Genomic DNA, 23,302 nt, shown 5'->3' with positions numbered 1-23,302 from the left:
TTCCAAATCTTTTTTAATTTCTTTATTCTGTTGAATACATTCATTCATTCATTTCCCTTCAGCTTAGTCCCTTTATTAATCAGGGTTCGCCACAGCGGAATGAACCACCAACTATCCAGCATATGTTTTACACAGCGGATGCCCTTCCAGCTGCAACCCATCACCGGGAAACATCCATCCACATTTATTAACACACATACAATACGGCCAATTTAGTTTATTCAATTCACCTATGGCACATGTCTTTAGACTGTGGGAGAAACCGGAGCACCCGGAGGAAACCTACGCCTACACAGGGAGAACACGCAAACTCCACACAGAAATGGCAATTGACCCAGTCGGGACTCAAACTAGTGATCTTCTTGCTGTGAGGCGACAGTGCTAACCACTGAGCCACCGCGTTGCCCCTGTTGAATACCAAAGAAGATTTAATAAAATCTAAAAATAAATAAATAAGTAAAAATAAAAACTGACATACAAAGTAGTAAAACAAATAATATGGAGGAATGGTTACAGGTTTACAGCATTCTTCTAAATATCTTCTCTTCTATTTCACAGAAAAAGTCAAACAAGTTTGGAACAAGGGTGTTAATTATGACAGAATTTTCAGTTTTGGAGGCGCTGTCCCTTTAAGATGCAATTTATTAATATAGGGAAATAGATTTCTGCTATACATTGCATTAAACGGCTTTTAAGTTGAAACATGGGTCAACTTATTTTAATGAGTTATATTAACATAAACATTGTCAATATCTTACAGTGTAACAGTGGGGAAATTCTGATATCAGCAATTTTCAGTAGTTAAAATATTCTTGATATCAATATTGATGTCTCTTGCATAAAATAATTTAATATATTCAATCTAGTAATATTTTCTATATGATGCTTTACAAAATTATATTTGTGCATATACATAAGATTAGTCAGTACCGAAGCCAAATCTGGAGCTTATCTAACTAAATAACTTATGATAACAGTCCTAAAATTAGTAGCCCAAATTTCTGTTTGGGAAAAATATAAAATAAAATTGTCAAAAATAGCAAAAATCAAGAGAAACAAAAAATGTATACAATTTTGTTGAAATGTTGTTGTTTGTAATTTTTTTTTTTGCAATATTTTGCAAGAATTTAATTGTATTATCTTTTCATTTCTAAAGATGTTCTGTGACTAAAATATTTCAAAAAATATGTCTGTTTAATAAACCTGTTTTGTTATCATTAATGGTATAATTGTGGTGGTGGATGAGGAGATTCCTCTCAATGTGTAAAGCGCTTTGAGTGTCTAGAGAAGTGCTATATAAATGTAAGGAATTATTAATTATTATTATTATAATTGTCTATTCCCATCATCAGTTGAATTATCACTATGGAAAATGCTGTTTCTTGATATCAGAAATTAGATTTCTAACATGTAACTATTAGATTAGCACTGGTAATATATTAATTCCTGGTATCAATTATGAAATCGTCATCATTTGATGATCATCATTAAATTCTTGATATTTAAAGAAAAAAATTCTATTAACCAGAGAATTTTAAAACAAATTATTCTTGAATAGTTTTTTAGTAGTTCAGCATCACCATAGGCTGCCATTCAAATTCAATTGCTGATATCTGGAAATTATTTATCATAAGGCTAATATGCTTATTATAGACTAATGACTATAGCAGTACATATAGACTTTTATTAGTTTACAGGATATTAATTCTTAAATATCAACAGTTCAGTCAGTTCATTTTTCACTAGTTAAAATTACATCAGTAATTACGTTTTTGAAAAAACATCATCACTCACAGTGATGTAATAATTTAACTAATTTATTCATTTTCTTTTCGTCTTAGTCCCTTTATTAATCAGTAGGTCGCCACAGCGGAATGAACCGCCAACTTATCCAGCATGTGTTCATCACCCATCACTGGGAAGCACCTATACACTCATTCACACATACACTACAGACAATTTAGCTTACCCAATTCACCTATAGCGCTCGTCTTTGGACTTGAGGGGAAAACTGGAGCACCCAGAGAAAACCCACGCCAACACAGGGAGAACATGCAAACTCCACACAGAAATGTCAACTCACCCAGCCGAAACTCGAACAAGCGACCTTCTTGCTGTGAGGCGATAGCGCGACCCATTGCGCCACCCATATTTTTATAATTCACTTTAATAATTATAATTCACTTTAATTTTTTCTAACAATAATTGTATTTTCATCAAATTACATTTCATCATAGGCTGCCATTTAAGTTGTTCATATTAAAAATAAATATTTATTATTGAAAATTCATATATCAGATCTAAAATTCTTGCTATTAAAATATATTTATATGCTTACTAGTGCAGTTGTCTGTTTTCATTATCAACCATTGAAATTATATTAGTAAAAAATGATCATTGTTGATGTTAATAACTGCATTGTCACTTTAATAACGCAATGATCAGTAAGTCCTGACAACATGTTATTGATATCAGGAATCCACATTTTTAGTCTAACTACATGTTTCTTGATTATAAAAAAGGATATTTGTACCAGTTAGAAAGACAAAGCTGGTATGTAAAAATGGAATTTCTAAGAAATCAATTCTGATATCAACAACTGAATTGGAATTGCAGCCTACTGAATTTAGATATTAAGAACATGTCCTACAACTTGATTATCTTCCACAGCTTCTGCTTCATTTATTGTGTTTCATACACGCATTTGTCTCTTTTCTTTTGCATTGTACCATAAAAACATATTTGTATTATTAGAATCGCCTGCGATATATTTTAAATCATATTTGAATTAATACTTTAATTCTTGTGCACTGCTTCATACTGTTAACTGTGTAACATTGTTTCTGGATTCTGCACATTGACAGTAAAGTAATAAAAAGTATTTCTATGCACTGTTTACTATGATTTTATGTGTATGCACATCATTTATTGTTCAATTTGAAATTACGTTTTGCTATTATTTAATCAATTCTACACACATTAAGTCATAATGTGCGTTGTAATAATATTATGATGTGTGTGTGTGTGCGCATTATATCCATTATACATGATTTAAATACTTTAATATCTCTTTCCATTAATGAAATAGTGATGATAATATTAATACTACTACTACTACTAATAATAATAATAATGGTAACACTTTTCTTAAGTACCAATTCCCAATTTTAACTGGTTGTTCATTACCTGCCAATTATTAAGATATTGGCTGTTTATTTGGGCTGCACGATCGCCTTACAGCAAAAAGGTCATTAGTTCGAGCCTCGGCTGGGTCAGTTGGCATTTCTGCATGGAGTTTGCATGTTCTCCCCGTGTTGGCGTGGGTTTCCTCCGGGTGCTCTGGTTCCCCCCCCCCCCAAGTCCAAAGACATGCTCTATAGGTGAATTGGATAGGCTAAATTGTCCATAGTGTATGAGTGTAAATGAGATGAGGGTATGGATGTTTCCCAGTGATGGATTGCAGCTGGAATAAATTGGCGGTTCATTCCGCTGTGGCGACCCTAGGTTAATAAAGGGACTAAGCCGAAAAGAAAATGAATGAATGAATGATTTATTTGTACTTATAATGTGTGATTTTACTCTACATCCATAATCATATACTAATTACTACTTTAATAAATATTAATAAGCAGCAAATCTGGAGTTTATTGAGCTAAACGTTTGTTAATAGTGAGAATTGTACCTTTAAAATAAAGTGTGACCATAATAATAATAATAATAATAATAATAATAATAATAATAATAATAATAATATGTTAATAATACTTAATAATTTGAATAATTCTCAATAAATCATGTATTTATGTAATCAGCGTAATCCCCAGGAAGATTGTCAGCTAAAATGTGATTATTCCTATATAATAATAATAATAACAATAATAAATATTAATTAATATACATCCTCGGCTGTTTATCATCACTAATTCCATTTTGAGCACTAATTCAATATGATTATTTAGGATCATCACTACGAACCATGAAAAATTGTGGAGACTGACGAGGCGATACCATGTGCACCCAAAAGAGGGCGCTGCTCTCCAAGTTCAAGATCAAAAGCAGTATTTACAATTCATCAGGAATCGACCGGACAAGGGTTTATGTTATAACATTAAAATCACCTAATGCCTCCATCTTAAACCTCGTCCATTACCATTTTAAATGCACATCGCTTGATGCAGTATTTATACGGGGAACAGTCAAGCTGTGTTTCTATTTATTCAGGCTATTGATCTCCGTCTCCACATTCTTCACGGAAGAATGCCCATAAAATCAATATAATAGATGTATTGGTTTCAGAGTACAAACACGAGGGAACTGGACACGCACACACGCGCGCGCACACACAGAGATAAACGTCAGCAAAAATATTACAAGACAAGACGCGAGAACATCCTGTATATTTATATTATAGGAAGATTAAAGATCAAGACTAAATCAAAAATCAATATATCAGGTGTTCACAGACACAAACAGGCCAGAAGGTTGTTCGTTTGACCATGAAATACATAAGCCGCGCGTTGCGGTCGCGTTGCGTCCGCGTTCCTCGCGTCACGTCGGATCAGCGTCTCGTAATATCTATCTATTGCTCGAGATAAAAAATCAATAACCGTATAAACTCTCTCCTTGTAGCGGATGAAAACGTATCCAGCGCCCTCCCCTCCTCCTGAACCACAGGAAGCGCGATTGAAGACGGGAACTCCATCCCGCGTTTTCTGCCTTTTATTCAGGACGCTCTCAATAATTGTTTTCAGTAGCCCTATTCAATATCGCAGGTTCGGTCGATAACTCCGTTCCGCGCGCGCCCGCGACGTTCGATCTGCTCCGCTCCGTGTTTTGCGCGCGCTCCCCCGCCTCTCTCTCTTTCTCTCTCTCGCTCTCTCTCTCTCTGAACTCCAGCCCCTCTCGCGCTCTCTCTATCAGCCTTTCATTCCGTCTCAATATGTCTCAAGATGGCGGCCAATGCGGGATCGATGTTTCAATATTGGAAACGCTTTGATTTGCAGCAGCTCCAGGTCAGCTCCCTTTCGCTTTGTACTCGCTGTGTGTGCCGGTAAGCCGGTCCCGGGGAGCGTCGCGCGGAGAGGCTGGCGCGTCGCTCTCGCGTCGGCTCGTTCACCGGGTTCGGTGCCCATTGATTAAAGCGGCTCTCTCGCGCTGATCGGAAATTGATCCTCTTTGTTCAATTCCCATCGATCAACCATCACGGTCAAGGTGGATGCGGCCACTTTGGCATCAAGAGCATGAAGGTTTCCCTATTCTTTCCCGCTCCTTTCCGTCCCCGGGATGTTTTGGGAATAGTTTGTGCCGAAGAGATTTAGATAGTATGTTTGTGGAAATAATTTTGTGTTTAGAAGTGTGTCGCGCTACACGGGTGGCGCTGTGCTGGACCGAGACGTTATTGCTTAGTAACGAGAGAGGTGTTTTTAGTCTGCTTTCCTTTCTACATTTCACTCATTTATTTTAATTTTTTGGTCTGTTAGCACTGTTTTGACGTGACTTTATGAAGTTTATGAAGTTAGCAAACGCAGAAGTTCGGCTTCGGTAGTTCAGTTAAAAGTCAAGACGGAATTAGCTGCTAAAACCTGCGCCAGGAACAATTAAACAAAACAATAAACAAACACGAACGTTTTTTTTGTGTGTTAAACAGTCGTGAAACGGTATAGTTTTATACGCGTTATTTCACTATTCCGTTCCTGAGGTGGAATATATAGCTCGTTAATACGAGTAAACACAATTTCGCTGTCTATTTGTTATTTATTTACGCATAACTTCAACAGAAATGTGCATTTATATGCAGGTGGAAACGGAAAGATTCGCTTCGCTGTGTTTGTTTTGGTTTATTGTTGTTGTTTCTTCAATCGATTAGTTGTCAGAACTCTTCTTTCGTTGTTTGTAATGTTCGTGCTGTTGGTGTATGAAAGTGCATTTGTCGCGTTTGGTTAGGCATAAACAATAGACCCATGATTATATCAATTATTGATTGAGAGTTTATGTATTTATGAACTGAGGTCTCAGAGCATAGCTTAAAAAAATCGCTGTCCTATTTTCCGATCGAACTTCATATTTCCTCCTACCATTTATACATCTTCATAAACATCAGTAGTCATTAAAAAAAAATCAATAACCTGTTATTTCAAAATCAATATCACTCGATAGTAACAACGAGTTAAAAAATAAAATAAAGCTAAACTAGATATTTCAGTGTTACAAGTATAGCAAATGATTTCTGTGTTTACATATTTTTTTGTCAGTAGCCTGTAAAACTAAAGTAAAGGAAATAGCTTCATATGTGCGTGTTGCAATATGTTCTGGGATGCTTTTCAGTTTTGTGTAACATTAATCTGTTATAGTCAAACATTGCTGGACTCCCCTGCATGTCAGATGTTTTTGCCGTTTGATTATGTTGTGTTCTAGGAAAATCATTTATTCAATTAGGGTCTAGACATCAAGTGTTGTACATAAAGGGACCACACACACAGTTGGGCATATACTGATGTGGTGACTCTAAATTTTTAGAACTCGCTCTCTCGCCCTCCCTCCCTTCCTCTCTTTCTCCCTCTCTTTCTTTCTATCTGTCTCCCAGGCTGATAAGAACTGGCATCATGGAGTTCAGGCTTTGATGATGTCATGGACGCTATTTATCATCATGTTTTCTCTCTTGGTACTTTTGTGTTTTGCATTCAGAGCTCCAAAATCACATTGTAGTATGTTTTAAATGCGTTTATTTATGCATCTTGTTTTTTTTCTGATTAACTTCCCTGATTTAGGCTTAATTGATGCCTCGATGTGAATCAGATGTCTCATATTAGCCTGCAGAAACCGCACCAGACGGTGGAAGAAAGTCATTTGAATTATAATTTGACTTTTTTTTTTTTTTTGGGAACTCGTATGTCCAGAACTTTTTGGTTTGTCAGTGTCAACCTCTGCCTCCTCATCACCATGTGACCGTGAGGTCTGCGGATGCAGGTGAGGTGTAAGTGTACCTCACTTGGTGTGTGGTCCCGAGTTTTTCGTGCGTCAACGTGGAGAGATTAGCGATTGACGCAGGCAGTTCTGCCACCATCAAGATGTGAGCCGACTCTCTTGTCTGGACCTGTGTCGGGCCCCTGTGATGACTTTAAAATGTGTTTGATATCTTTAATGAGGGGCACATGGGCTGACTGTGGTACACTGTGTACCAAAACACCAAACGAGTGTAATCTGTTGCATTTTCAGTTCCTCTGCGAGGTTACTGTGGCACTGCTATATCTCCGAGATCTTCTACAGTACGCCTGTGAAGAGGTTCAGCAGGGTAGGATATTACAGTCATAATTGGATGAGGTGTCATCCACTTTTCTTATTATAATAGATAACTAACCGATGCCTAAATATATTTAGTGATTTATGAGAGAAAAACATGAGTGATGCATGCTATTTGAATACTTTTTGGGAGATTTATCAAATGCTACTTGTATTCTCATTTAAATAGATAGTTTAGCCAAACAATGGAAACTGGATGAATATTATGAACACAAAAAAATATATTCTGAAGAATGGATATAAGTAGTCCATAGTAGAAACAATGGAAGTCAATGGCTTTTCAACATTTTTCAAAATATCTTCCTTAAAATGTTGGATAAAAGTAGTCCATAGCAGGAACAATGGAAGTTAAAGCTTTTCAACATTTTTCAAAATATCTTCCTTAGAATGTTGGATAAAAGTAGTCCATAGTATGAACAATGGAAGTCAATGGCTTTTCAACATTTTTCAAAATATCTTCCTTAAAATGGTGGTTAAAAGTAGTCCATAGTATGAACAATGGAAGTCAATGGCTTTTCAACATTTTTCAAAATATCTTAATTTATGTTTCGTAGATGAAAGAAACTCAAAGTGGTTTGGAACAAATGTAAGGCAATACCTTTTTAAAATTTGTGTATGAACTATCCCGTTTGAATTGAGCACCTGTATCTTGGTTTGAGGTTTTCCTAATAACCGTCTGACTGATACCTGACTGGATTCGAAAGAGCAGGGAAAGTCCCTAAAAAGTGAGCAGGAATGTCGCCACGTGTCTGTGAAAATGCGGGTAAACTACTTTTAGGCATGGTTTTAATGCTGACATGAAAGATGAAGAGAACAACAGCGTCTCTGTGGAGCCCACCCCACACATTCACACAGACTCGGATCCTGACCACTTCAAAACCCAGCCAACTATATACGAGGCCCCAAAACAACACGCATATTTGCATGTGGCCTCTCCAAATTTAGCCTCAAAGTGAAGCGTTTCAATTGACTCTTGTACTTGTGTCATTTCGCATATTTTAGACTGATGATCATTTTTTGTGAGTTTCTCGATGCATTTTTGTGAAAACAAAACATGTTTTCATATTAGTTCCTAAAGGGATGAATTTTAAGCAAATTTGGTGTGAATTGCATGCATCGTCAGAGAAACGGATGTTCCCGTTCCTTTAACAAAAAGTAAATTAAAAGTGTGTGTGTTAACTAGGGCTGGGCAATATGGCAAAAATGCAATTTCAATAATTATTTTCCATATTGAACGATAACCATATATATTTCAATACAAGTTGTGAATGCTTCCAGATTTAAAAGACTATCCCAACAATGACTGAAGCCACAAATTTAGAGGGTCCATTAAATGGCATAACATAAATTCGGTAAATCTCTAATATCAACACACTTTTAGATTCCCATTGTTGCACAGTTCTGCTGTATGATTGGCTCTTTGAGTAAAGACGTCCAGAGCTTATCATTGTTATTGACATACATTTTATCGCGATTCAATATAATATCGTTTATCAGCCCAGCCCTGTAGTGTTAACATGCTATAAGCCATTAACTAAACCAACTAGGTGAATCGCTAATTACCAACGTTGATTTGAACTGAAGTTAATAGTTATATAACCGCATACTATAAGACTACTGCATATTATAAAAACGACAGTCCCTTGAAGCATTTTGATTGACACAGTTGAATTAAAACTACCTTGGGAATAGGCATCGGCCGGTATAAGATTCTGACGGTATGATGATCTTGGATATAAATTTCACGGTATCACGGTATTGAGATTACTGCTCTAAAATATATTATTTTTAAATCTCTTGGTAAAAAACAAAACCTTTTTTCCACTTTGTTCACAATATATTTTAATTTGGGAAACATTTTAAATATTTTGGAACAGTAAATGTCAGGCTAAAGAATTAAAATGAATTATTGACTTCTTCATTTGATTGAAAAACAGATTTTTTTTACTATTTAAAGCGGCATATTTGGATGTCATTTCTGCTGGAGATATTGTTGTCCTAAAAAACCAAAAATAAATGTAAATAAAAAATCTTACACACAGCTTAGGAACGGTATAGCAGAGAATTTTGACTGTTTTAAAACCTTGACTTTTCCAAACCGCGGTATACCTTGAACACTGTTATCGTCCCATGCCTACTTGGGAACTATAAATCTATTAAATTAGTTATATCTAATTAGTTATATATAATTAGTTAATAAGTTATATCTACAGAATATGTTTGAAGAAATTAAGTATTTTGAGAGCGCAGAGAGGCAGATGCATTTATATTGCCATGTATAGTAATACATTCGTTTTCATTCGTTTCAAGGCTGATTTATACTTGATACTTGATGATATATACTTGATGATCGGTGTGACCCACAGCGCCTGCCTTTCGCGTAATCGTGCATTTATACTTCTGCGTGCTGTTTGTGTTGCTCTGCAATAACACTTTCGAAACGCTACCTGGCAGTAGGTTTTTATGTTCCTCTTTGTCGTTTGTTAGCAGATGTTTTTTTTTTTTAACTCTACCTAAATATACACGTAGCTAAAACTCGCTCATTCTGAGGCGGGAACCTGTGGACGTGCGACAACTTTAATCATAAGGTAAACACTAAACAAATGTTTCCATCTGGAGCTCCTTCACGAGACTCGACACTTGTAAACACTCACCCCAACGAGTTTGCGTGGCTCTTGGTCCCACCCACACTTGTCACAGGCGACCAATCACAGAGCTTGCATTATGCGTTGTTGAGACATGTAGTAACATTTTTTGAAAGGTGTGTGTCGACGTCATTCACGGCGAGGTGTATGCGAATCAGCCTTTAGTCCCTTATTAATCAGGGGTCAACACAGCAGAATGAACCGCCAACTATTCCAGCATACGTTTTAAGCAGCGGATGCCTTTCCACTTTTTAGTAATAGGCAGAGCTAAACAACTCTTTTGGCCTGCTTTGCTAGTTGCTACTCTCTCTGATTGGTGGAAATTTGAATTTGATTGGTGGAAGGCAACAGCATTCTGGGTAATGTTGTTTTGTTGAGTGGATTCTTCTAATTTGTGATAACTTAAGTTAATGCAAATGTATAGATTCAACAAGAGGATACAGAGGTTTATTAGTTATTGCTTTTATATTTTTTGAAGACAAAAAGTTCCCAGTGATGTGTTGCAGCTGGAAGGGCATCCACTGCGTTAAACATATGCTAGATAAGTTGGTGGTTCATTCCGCTGTGGCGACCCCAGATTAATCAAGTAACTAAGCCGAAAAGAAAATAAATGAACGAAGACATAAAGAATATTATGAAATATATACAATTCATGTATGGTGAATTCACATTAGAGTTTCCTTTGCTGTTTGTGACAGGAGATTCAGTCTGTTGCCTTGCTTTGCTTATAAAAAAAGAAACTAGCAGTAGCTTGTCACTGAAAACAATAGTTTAGTGATTTCAGATCTAATTCTCGCGCACCTTTGTTCCAGTACCAGATGCCGATAATCCCACAGTATTTGAATTACCTGCTCCAGGAGGTGCTGTGATCTAAAATAAGAAGCCTGTTTTTGTTTTTTTTTCTCCTCTGTGTATTTGTCTGCCATCTCATATGATCATCGCAGGCCAGTGACGGTGGCCCGAGTATAGCTCCTTTAAAGGGAACTCAGAGTTATATGTGATAAATACTTGATGACGATGTATTTTTATTCATCGAAGCGCTTCTAAGGGCAGTAAATCCATCACCCTCATGTATTTTAGCTCATGTATAAGACGAAACTCTATAAGCTCATGTATTTACAGATAAATACGTGTTTAAATAGATGCTTTTTACTGCGATGTGTAATATGAAGTGGCTAAATAGTTAATGAAAGTGTTTAAGGGAGTGCTTTTTATAGGCCGCGCTTGGTTGTGTGCACGCTGACCCCTCTTTCCTTTTGCTGATCGGTCTGCACTCGGTTGCTGGAGATAAAGATGGCAGGAAGAATTCAGTGGCCATGGGAATCAGGGGGAGGCCATGTGCCAGCACACACTCTTTCTCTCTCTCTCTCTCTCTCTCTCTCTCTCTCTCTCTTTCTCTCCGTCACCCTCTCTCAGACGCTCATACACACGGTCATTACCTCACTGACTGCCCCCTTTTTGCTGTGTCTGAGGGCTGGGGTTTCACAGGGGGGCTGCTCTCCTCCCGCCCCACACAGGGAAGCCAGAACTCTGACGCCACCAGCATAATTAGCCGTCCATTTCAAATAGAGTCTCGGTTGGAGGAGGGGATGAGAGTGCGCTCGCCCCTCCCACCCCGTCTCTCTTCCTCTCTTTTTCTCTCTTTCTCGCTTCCTTTCGTTCGTACTTTATGGCGTGTTTGGTCTGCGTGCCCATGCACTCTGGAAATTCTTCCAGTTCGAAGGAATTTAGCGCCTCTGATTCGTTTTACAGCTATTGAGTCGAGGCTACAAAGCGAAACAAAAATCAATTGTTAAAGAAAGCTAAAGTTTAATGGGACTTTGTTTGTGTGTTAAACTTTAAAGGGATAGTTCACCACAATTCTGTCATCATTTACTCATCATTGATTTGTCACAAACTTGTTGGAGTTTGTTCTGTTGAACACAAAGGAAGATATTTAGAAAAATGCTGGAAACCTGTAACCATTCACTCAAAAAAAGATTTTTGCTGCTTGTTCTTGTTTTTAATTCAAAATGAGCTGAAACAACACAATTCTTGAGGGTTTTTCTTTTATGTTCAATCCACTTTCAAATATTTTGAAACAATTATGCTAACTTATTAGATTTGTGTTGGGACAACATGAAGGAATTGTGTGGAGCACAGCATTTATTTTATAGTGTTGAGTGTGGAAGTCAATGGATGTAGGTTTCATTTTTCAAAGTATCTTCTTTTGTGTTCAACAGAAGAAGATACACAAAGGTTTGGAATAGGGCTGCACAATATATTGTTTCAGCATCGATATCACAATGTGCGCATCCGCAATAGTCACATCGAAGGATGTCCAATGTTGAATCGTCATTATTAATGACCAGAATTTAAAAAAAAAAACATTTGAAAACACTCATGATTTGTGGTGTTTTTGTAACGTTGTACCATAAAGTTAGCAAACAACTAATATTTATGTGTGTTTTTGTCATTTAATTCAATTTAAAATATTTAGGCATAAGAAATAGAATTTTTAACTAAAGATTAGATGCATTTATGTGTGTGTGTGTGTGTGTGTGTGTGTGTGTGTGTGTGTGTGTGTGTGTGTGTGTGTATATATATACAGTTGAAATCACAATTATTAGCCCTCCTGAATTATTAGCCGCCCTGTTTTTTTTTCTCAATTTCTGTTTAAAGGAAAGCAGATTTCTTGAACACATTTCTAAACAATAGTTTTAATAACTCATTTCTATTAACTGATTTATTTTATCTTTGCCATGATGACAGTAAATAATGTTTGACTAGATAATTTTCAAGACACTTCTATACAGCTTAAAGTGACATTTAAAGGCTTAACTAGGTTAATTAGGTTAACTAGGCAGGTTAGGGTAATTAGGCAAGTCATTGTATAACGATGGTTTGTTCTGTAGATTATCGAAAACAAATATAGCTTAAAGGGGCTAATCATTTTGACCTTAAAATGGGTTTTAAAAAAATTATTCTAGCCGAAATAAAACAAATAAGACTTTCTCCAAAAGAAAAAATATTATCAGACATACTGTGAAAATTTCCTTGCTTTGTTAAACATCATTTGGGAAATATAAAAAAAAAAAATAATCAAAGGGGGCTAATAATTCTGACTTCAACTCTATGTATATGATGAAGGCTATATGGTGTTACTTTACATTTGATTAATAAATATTGCTAGACTTGCAAAAAATTGTGAAGCACTGTATATTTGATTTGTAAAGTATTGTTGCTCTACTGTAGTTCTCAATGTGTATATTTTATGTAGATGCATGCTCAATCACTTTCAAACTCATCCCAATAAATTCTTTCCAAGTAGACATATTAATTTTCATCTGGTAAAATTCTATATTCAAAATCATAATTAATATCAATATCGCAGTGCCAGGTTTTTTTTAAAATGCCGTGCCCCTCTAGTTTGGAACCACTTGAGTGAATAGTGAGTAAATTTACATTTTTGTATGGACTATGAAACACAACTTTTGTTGGTTTTAGGGGCATATTTAGGAAATGCTTTATATCTGCATTTTTAAAAATATATAAACACTCACCGGCCACTTTATTAGGTACACCTGTCCAACTGCTCTTTAACGCAAATTTCTTATCAGCCAATCACATGGCCGCAACTGCATGCATTTAGGCAAGTAAACATGGTCAAGACGATCTGCTGCAGTTCAACAACAACATCAAATGTTAATCAACAACATAAAAAGCATGGGGATACATCCTGCCTGTATCAACGGTTCAGGCTGGTGGTGGTGTATTGGTGTGGGGGATATTTTCTTAGCACACTTTGGGCCCATTAGTACCAATTGAGCATCGTGTCAACACCACAGCCTACCTGAGTATTGTTGCTGTCCATGTCTATCTCTTTATGACAACAGTGTGCCCATCTTCTGATGGCTACTTCCAGCAGGATAACACATCATGTCATAAAGCGCGAATCGTCTCAGACTGGTTTCTTGAACATGACAATGAGTTCACTGTACTCAAATGGCCTCCACCATCACCAGAACTCAATCCAATAGAGCACCTTTGGGATGTGGTGGTACGGGAGATTCACATCATGGATGTGCAGCCGACAAATCTACAGCAACTGTGTGATGCAATCGTATCAATATGGACCAAAATCTCTAAGGAATATTTCCAGTACCTTGTTGAATCTATGCCATGAAGGATTAAGGCAGTTCTGAAGGCAAACGGGGGTCTAACCCGGTACTAGTAATGTGTACGTAATAAAGTGGCCAGTGAGTGTATATTTAGTGTTTGCAATCTTTCAACAAGATGTCTCTTCTCTGCTGACTTCACTATAAGGTTGCATTAGCTGTTTAATAAACAGCTGTACAGGCATTATTTTAGCAAACTTGCATTCAGTCTGGCATTATTCTGATTTACAACACCAATTATTCATGATCCAATCAATTCCTAAAAGATTCTGAGTATTGTTTGTGTTTCATGTGGAAAATGCATCTGTAAAATGATGTGAAATATTAGTTTGTTTATTTTAATGTAAAACTACAAATAGATTTTTTAAATTTGTTAGAAAACATAATGACGGTCTTGAACATTTGTTTCCTGGTGGTCGGTTCAAAAACTACTTAAAGCCCTGAACGGGAGAAAATGAACTGCTGAATAATATTTATGTAAAATAGTGTTAAAACAATGCGTCAGGTTATTACAGTGATAGACTGTGGAAAAAGGTTAGAACAGCGTTTTATTTGCTTCTGTTCAGAAACATCTGGAAAGAGTTTGAGGGAAGTAGTTCTGAATTAAGAGCCATGGGAAAGAGATCTGCTCCGATTGCCCTTTTTCCTGAGCGAAAGAGAGGGAGCGAGATAAAGCGAGACTCAAAGGAAGTTTATTCCAAATGGTCTTTTTGTATATTGTCACTTAAAGTCATTACCACTGTCTTGTTCCATGTTATCTGTTCCATGTCATTTGAATTTATCGCTTTTAATGGACACTTTAAACACAAATTATGTCTGCTGTTCTCGTTTTCTTCCAAGCGCTTTCATGAAGGTTGTAGGTTTGGATTTAGTTGTAAACAGCCATTTTAAACCTTGCTAACTTTTGTTGTGATTGCCCTGTCGTTGAAACGTTTCACATTGCAAACTGATCCATTGTTTTTAGACAAGATTCAACTATGTGATGAGAAGAGCTGTTTTTATATCCAGCCGTCTCGAGGATTCGCCGCGCCACCCTAATTCGCCACAGATATGTTTAAAAAAATCACAAGCGCGGAGATCAAAGGCCTCGACAAAGCCTGTGACTTTACTGTGCATAAAACTAATGAGGTGCATCTTCCTGTGTCTGGATGCTTTTTCATCTCCTCGTTGTCGGCCATTGTAGCCGGTGGTCAATATGGGCCACGGTTTACTCTAATTTGGATTTAGCTTCAAATTTAACAGTGAACGATGCTATCTATGCAACTTTTGGTCGTAATAGCCTGAATGCTCTGCTTTCTTGAGTCAACAGGAAATTAAACTTTGGGCTTTTTTCATTTATGTAGCTGCTTGTAGCTAATTGTGAGATTCGTTTGTGAATGTAAGATCAAGTTCACTCGTGCTTTTACCAGTCAATACCCATTGTGTAAAATCCCACTTAAGATAGAGATATTCTGTTTCTTAATTAATGTTGAATTCAATCATAAATTTATAGGTGAACTAGCTAGTGCTCAATCTGGATGCTAATTATTGGTTCTTTAAAACCAACATGAAATTAGAGTATACATTGTTTGTGCACACTGAAGCAACCGGAGAGGCATGTAACAGTTTAGTCCATGAAATTAAGTCTGTAGGAAAGCCAAACTGTTTAAGACTGTAAAAATGGTATTCCCACTCTAGTCTATCAAACACCTTTTCAACACCGAGAGATATTATGGCTTCTTGCTCACCTGGGATAGAATTTGTGTAGATTACATTATATAAATGTCGTAAATTGCTAAAGGAATTACGTCCCTGAATAAATCCAGTTTGGTCATTAGAAATGTTGGAAGACATGACAGGTTCTAGTGTAATGCAGTAATTTTTTATTAAATGTTTAAGTCCACATTCAGAAGTGAAATTGGCCTATATGATTCGCAACAAGTAGGGTAACCAACATGAAATTAAAATAATCTTATTGACATTATTCCAAGATGAAAATTAAAATGTTATATGTGTATTATTCTTAAAAGTTACGTTTAATTTCTCATCGTATTTCATAACTTACATTTTCTGTGAATATACTGTTTCTCGTTGAACTCTGAGATTACTGGTAAAACTAGCCTGTGCTAATCCACTGCCAGTTTTAGAGGCTTCTTAAAATCAACAATAAATGAAAATTAGCTGTATTTACCGTCTAAAGGGTCTTATTGTAATAAAGGGGCTTATTGTTAATAATAAAGAAAAACATTTGTGTTCATAAAGTATAAAAACATGCCAAAATGCTATAGTTTTTCAAAACTGTTGTCATATAGGAATGCTAAAATTGTTTGCGAATGTTGTTTCTTGTTGACGTCAATTACAAATGCTAGACTGCTAGTTACTGCTGCCTCCACTTCTTAAAGTAGTTAATAAATAAAAATAAAAAAGTGGGATTTACTTTCAAAAGACGTGCTTATTGCAAGCAATTCATGTTATTTAAAAAAAAAAAGTATGTTTTCGTTTACCTTTATCTTTACAGCCTGCGACTGGTTCCAAAAGTTGCTTATATTACACTAACAAATTCCTGTAGAGTCTGCAGTAACTTACTGGCAGCAGTTCGCATGTAGCTTACTGTAAATCAATTGTACAGCAAATATACTGTATTTATATTGACAGCATTATTTGTCTTGGTGTAATAAGATTAAGTATTGTAAAGTATTTTTGTATTGTATATTGTTAGTTTAAAATACGCAGCAATTTTCACAATGCAACTTTAACACACTGCTTAACTGTCCTACAGTAACATACAGTTCATATTATGGTAAAATACTGTAAATACCATTAACAGTGTAGTCTTGAAAATTTTGTAACCAATTTTTTTTTTCTTTAAGACATTTAAAATCAGATGCATTACAAAAAGATTGATTCTAGTTTGGATCTAAAGCAAGACTGATTACCACTTGGCTAATTGCTAGTTGGTCAAACTACTCTTAACACGATGGCTGTGTTTATGCAACTGGCCCCTGCAATGTTTTGCCGCTGGATTGTGATTTCAATTTTGTAGAAATGCACAAATACGCAAAAAATAAATTCTGTGTGCTTTCAACTCTAATTTGGATGAAATATGGACAAACCTTTTATAGGCCTGTCAGAATAATAAATATATCGACTTATCGCACAACATGTGGACATGACCTCAGTTATTTTTAGTGATGCAATATAAATTGTCAGTAGCTACGATTCCATCCACCTAATTTTATGTGCATTTTGAAAATTTAGTAGGATAAACTTTTTATTCGATAAGAAAGGATGCGCATAAACTGCAATGAAAACACTTTTAGCGAACAAATTCCATTATGCGCATTAAAAAAAGTCATGTGATTCTGTTATAAGAGTTTTTGTGATGAACAAATGTGTGTGAATGGACAAATAAGCAGGCTGAGCACACTGTAAAACATCTAAAACATTGTTTTGATCATTCTAAAATGCCTTCACCATTTCAGTATTAGTGTTATTATATTACCTCCAGAATAGTCAAGAGCTTCTGTGCTCCGCGTCTCACGCCTTCAAACACCACCGCGTCAGGATTGCCTTCTGAGGCGCAAGTCATTTAATAAATGAAGTCATTTATTAAAATCTGTTTTTACTGTTGATATTTGGCGCCAGATCATCAGGATGTGACGTTTTTGTTCGATTTGACTCGTTGGATGGAAATTATGTTTTATTTGCACATCTTTTATGCGAGAATCCAGTTAATTCGCATATTTGGATGGGAGCATAGCTAGTGTCAAAATGGTTTAAATGAAAATAGATCTGTTTGTTTTTTCTAGTTCTTTTTATCTTGCACTTTTTTGTTAACATTTATTATTAATTTTTTTATGATATTCACATTCTGATTCCTAATTATTAAATTGTTAAAATGACTATAATTAAATTAAATATTCTTAAAAATAAAATATATTGTTTTCTTTGGAAGAGTGTACTTGCATTATGATGCAATTATAGTGTCAAAATGGTCTTAAAATCACAATAAAATTGTTTATCGCAATACGTTTTGGTGCTGTGTATCGTATCGGACCACAAAAAATAGATATCGTAACACTAATATTTGCTATAAATTACTATAGTATATTTACGTGTGGGTGCCTGAGGACTGAAAATAGATCTGTTTGTTTTTTCTAGTTGTTTTTACCTTGCACTTTTTTGTTAACATCAAGTATTATTATTAATTTCTTTATGATATTTACATTCTGATTCCTAATTATTAAATTGTTAAAATGATTATAATTAAATTAAATATACTTAAAAATATAATATATTGTTCTTTTTGGAAGAGTGTACTTGCATTATGATGCAATTATAGTGTCAAAATGGTCTTAAAATCACAATAAAATCGTTTATCGCAATACGTTTTGGTGCTATGTATCATATCGGACCACAAAAAATACATATTGTAACAGGCCTAACCCTTCACGCACCTTTTGGTTGTTTAAATTACATTTTTAACCCAATTTGGCTACGTTAGCCCCAAATTTGAGTTGAAATAACTGCATATTTGGTCAAGTGTAACGTTGTTTGCGAACACCATTTCATGCCAACTTTAACTGGAAGTGACTGCTGAAACTGCTATCTATCCCATCACATAACAAAAAAAGGACTCGTCATGATCTCGTAGTCGATCCGAACAGCAGGTAGATGTCGTCCCCTCGCTCGATAATTTACCGGGCGAGATTGTGTTGGGAAAATAGAGATTGTATTTGCTCTTTAAATATCAGCGTATCGATTGTACGTGGCGGCAGCAGCAGCGGGCGAAGACTCTCAGTCGGAACTGTTAATGTGTGGGAGACTCGAGAGGCTGGAATCTCACTCACATGCCATGTTTGATAAAAGCCCAGCTCTTAGGGGGCTATGAACAGTCCATTTCAGCTGAGGCGAGGAGGAGGCGCGCACCTCTCCTTCTCTCTCTTTATCTCTCTCCCTCTCTCGCTTTCTTACCACTCGCTGTGAGAGATGATTGAAAAGCTGGAGTTTCCATCAGCGGCCGTCAGCTGTAAATGTACTCAGACTGCTGAAACAGCCTCTGCGTTGTTGCTGACCGTGGCATGGGCCAGAGGATGTAGCGCCATATTGCATTGTGTGTAGTGTGCCAGCATAATCAGGTGTGAATAAGTAGGTCAGCTGTGGTCTGTGTTTTTTCGCGTTACCGGTTGGTATTTCTGACAGCGTCCCTGGGTTTTTGTGGATTGCTGATAGTGACGAGAAGAGGAACGATTGCAGTTTTTAGTCTGCAGATGAAGGATGATTCACATTTGTGTTGGGTTATGTAAGATAGCAACCCTTTTGGGGAGGGGGCGACCTGTGTAATTTCTTTTTTTTTTTTTTTGTGCACTTCACTTTCTTTCCTTCTCTCTCTGCTTGGCACGCAGCCTCTGTTTGATTGCCAACTGAGAAAGTGCCACAGCGGGTATCAGGATACCTGTCGTAAGGTGACACACTCTTTTGTCCGATGGTCTCGCGCGGCGACTTCCTTTGAGCGCTCTGTCGAGAGACATCTGGACTGCTGTTTAGCTTTACCGTCTCGAGCACAAACAGGTGTTTTTGTGACTAAATGAATGGATTAACCAGCAGACCCAGACGCAGTTCCACTTCAGCCTCCAATGCCAATTTTTTTTTTTTAACCTTGTGCCGTGTGCGTAATCCTAGAGATATAAATAGCCTTCCTTAATAAGAACTGGAAGGAAGGGCACTCGCTTAGCAACCGTCATATGCTTTGTTGAAGTACATTTACCATATTAAGTGTGATTTATAAATTTTTTTTGCATGAAGTAGCTTTAGGGCCGTAAAGGACACCTATTTTACCCCTTTTTCAAAATTTAAGTTAAGTCTTTTGTGTCTCCAGAATGTGTCTGTTAAGTTTCAACTCAAAACATCCATCTGATTATTTAATATACCTTTCTGAATATTGAAAATTTCTGCTCTGAACACAATGTAGCTGTTTTTGTTGCCTGTGCTTTTAATGCTAGTCCTCCTCGCCCACCACGTGCCTCCCAGTGTGCCTCAGTCACTGGCTGCATCAGATAAACAGCACAGTGACAGACATGAAGGAATCGGATCTCATGTAAAGTTTGTGAGAAATACTCCAGTAAGAACTTTCCCAATAATTATTTGATGTATTTGTTGTGGAGGGTTTATTCAAGCCTTTCTGCAATGATGAGTCACACACAATGTCGTTACAAAGTTCACGCACACACAGCACATGCGTTTATCTTTGCACTGTTTTGCAGGGCAAATGTGACAGGATACACGTTAATATCCACTGTTGTATGGATATCTGTTATGTTATTGTTCAAAATAAACCTGATTTAACGTCCACAATCCGGGATTGAAGCGTCGTCTTTTATTACTGTATTGACATGCGGCTGTGGTGATGAAGTAAAGACGGTAAAATCACACTTTTTTTAAAAACATTTTAAACATGTAAAACTCATTCTTGATCACATTTGATGATGATTGATGATCACAGAGAGCTGAACAGATCTTTTAATCCCAGTTGCTTTGCGCACGTCATGTCTTGTTGATATGATTATACGCATTACTGCGGAGACATACGCAGCTGTCAATCAATTCAGTGGGCGGGGCCTCAAAATGGGAGGGTTTTGGATCCTATTTTAACATCAGAAAAATAATTTTAAAAAAGAGATAAAAAAAGAGACTTATTGTCTTTATATCACCCCAATATGACCGTAGACACACTATACTTACACAGAGTCCTGTCCAAAAAGCTTCCAAAAGATTTTAAAACATTTAGCATTTGCTGATCCTTATGATGTTTATTTTTGTAACACAGGATGATCAATGGGATTCAGTGTTTATTTCTTAATGCTTTATCAGTCAGACATTTGTAATGTTTTGTGGAACGACATGAGAGTGTGTTTGCAGTGTAAATGCTAATTTAATGTTAAACTGTTATGCTATTATTATGTGATTTACTTCAGTTGTACAATCTAGCTATCTGTAATATACAATAATATATTTCAGTTTTAAGAATTAAAGTAAACCTTCTTTGATGTTCTGTCATGAAGACCTGAGACCTGAGTGTGTACATGACAGTAGCTTTTCCTCAAATAAAATGCTGAAATTTGGGTGAAGTAACTTTGAGAGCTGCTCTAATGTGTTCATATTGAGACGACAGATTCTTAAAACACCACAAAGCTTATTTGTTTGCTCAGCTTTTGATTTATTCGTCCGAAATTTCGTCCACTGATTACTAGAGATTCTGCTGTTCCATTTGCGTACTTTGCATTTCAGAAGTCCTGGGCTCCTATATATTTAGCTAGTGCATTGTTGGAGCAACAAAACATTTTTTCGTAAGCTCCGTCACATAAACTTGCTTCTAATCTAATAAGAGTAGTGCGTCTATAAAAACAGGAGTTTTCTTTGGAAGCTGTTCGAGGAGTTTTTATTCCTGAGGAGCCCCAGATGCTCAGTACATTATGTGATATGATGGTGGCTCCTAATTTAGCCGCAGTCTTATCCTGTACGGATGAGTAATTGTGTCCATAAAGAAGGTTAATCTTCATAACAGGGGAACATAAACCAGATCTCTCTGGATCCTCTTCTGTTTCAGCACAGAACAGGGCAAGAGCTTTTTTTGAAGCTCAGAGCGAGGAACTTTTTTTTTTTTTTGGTTGGAAGAATTTAGTGCTGTTTCTGAGAAAATAAACATTACGCTTCAGCTTGCTCCTCACAGTTATTGTCTGGTCTCAGGAAAGCCGGTCAAAGTAAGCCGAGGTTTTGAAGACACTTTTTTTAGATTGAATCTCTGTGGTTCTTCAGCAGGAAGGTTTGGACCATTAGCTATGTTCCCATACAAAGATGCGACATAAACTTATGTGCAAAATGGGAATATCGCATAAACCATTTGCAAATAAAGCAATGAGTCAAAGAGAACAAAATCCCCCTGATAAACTTACAGCAAATATCAAAAAGAAAAAATGGAATTTGCTAGGAGTTAGAAGTCGTCACTGTGGGCCTTTTTTCTTATATAACAAATTACTTGCATCCAGAAGACAAAATGCAATAAATGTGTGGTGGCTTTCGGAGGCACAAGACTCTCTTTAGGAACGCAGATGTTCAAGACAGTTCTGGAGGTAATATGAAAATATGTTATTAATGATAATGTTATGCTGAAGCAATTTGATGACAGGCTTAGGTATTTTAAAATGACCAAAACAACCTTTCAGATATTTTACAATGTGGTCACTCCACTGGTTTGTCCCTAAATACCGTCCTATCGCACCCTCTTTTGTTATCACATGATCTGTTTAAACAAAATCACATAGCTTTTTTGATGCACATGTTGCAATTTATTTGCTAAATGTGTTTCCATTGTAGTTTATGGACCATTTTTCGTATCGGATAAGAAGTTTATCCTACTTAGTTGTGGGCATAAAGCTGTGGTCACACTAGAGTTTGAGAGTTTGAAATTCAATTCATCTTTATTTCTATAGAGCTTTTACAATGTAGATTGTGTCAAAGCAGCTTAAACATATAAGTTCTAGTAAATTGAAACCGTGTCAGTCCAGTTTTCAGTTCAGTTTAGCTCAGTTCAGTGTGGTTTAAATTTCACTGCTGAAAGTCCAAACACTGAAGAGCAAATCCATCAATGCACAGCTCCACAAGTCCCAAACCAAGCAAGCCAGGGGTGTAACTTCACTAATTGATGAAAGTGAAGGAAAAAAACCTCTAGAGAAACCAGGCTCAGTTGGGCACGACCATTCTGAAATTCTGCCGTACGTCGCTGTGAATAGTGGTGGGATTAAACGAGATGATTAGACATTAATAAAAATAAAGCGATTGCTCCATATTTAAAATTTCTGTACAGAGACATCAGGTTTTGATCTTCCATTGGTCTTATGCAATCATGTGATTCGAATTCGCAGGTCACCAAGCTTGAACTTTGCAACGCAGTGACGTGAAACTTTTCGCACAAGCTTGGGTTTCCGGTCTGCTGCATTCGCATCCATATGAATGAAAGTCTATAGGGCGAAAGTGCTGCTTAAGAGGCGATCACACCAAACACGATTTTACGTTCCAAAGATGCAAGGCGCACCACACTGCCTTTTTTTTTTTTTACAACAAAAAAGAGTGCGGTGCTCTTTTTTTTTATGTCACAAGTGTATTATGCGAGAGCGCTGCTGTTGATATTGTTATAGTTTTAATATTTTTTAGTAATGTGATATT

At 36.5% G+C, this 23,302-nt stretch overlaps 1 protein-coding gene across 6 annotated transcripts in view; it reads left to right on the top strand.

Annotated features, from left to right (window-relative positions):
• Positions 1-4,908: 4,908 nt before the first annotated feature.
• cux1a (cut-like homeobox 1a) overlaps positions 4,909-23,302 on the top strand; it is a 250,599-nt gene continuing 232,205 nt past the window's right edge. For all 6 annotated transcript variants that reach the window (XM_056467313.1, XM_056467309.1, XM_056467310.1 and 3 more), the window contains exon 1: positions 4,909-5,012. In XM_056467313.1, the coding sequence (XP_056323288.1) occupies positions 4,950-5,012 (63 nt within the window). In that variant the 5' untranslated portion in view covers positions 4,909-4,949. The remainder of the gene's footprint in view (positions 5,013-23,302) is intronic.

The sequence above is a fragment of the Danio aesculapii genome, chromosome 10 (assembly GCF_903798145.1).
Source record: "Danio aesculapii chromosome 10, fDanAes4.1, whole genome shotgun sequence".
Classification (NCBI taxonomy): domain Eukaryota; kingdom Metazoa; phylum Chordata; class Actinopteri; order Cypriniformes; family Danionidae; genus Danio; species Danio aesculapii.
This window is presented reverse-complemented; position numbering and strand designations above follow the sequence as displayed.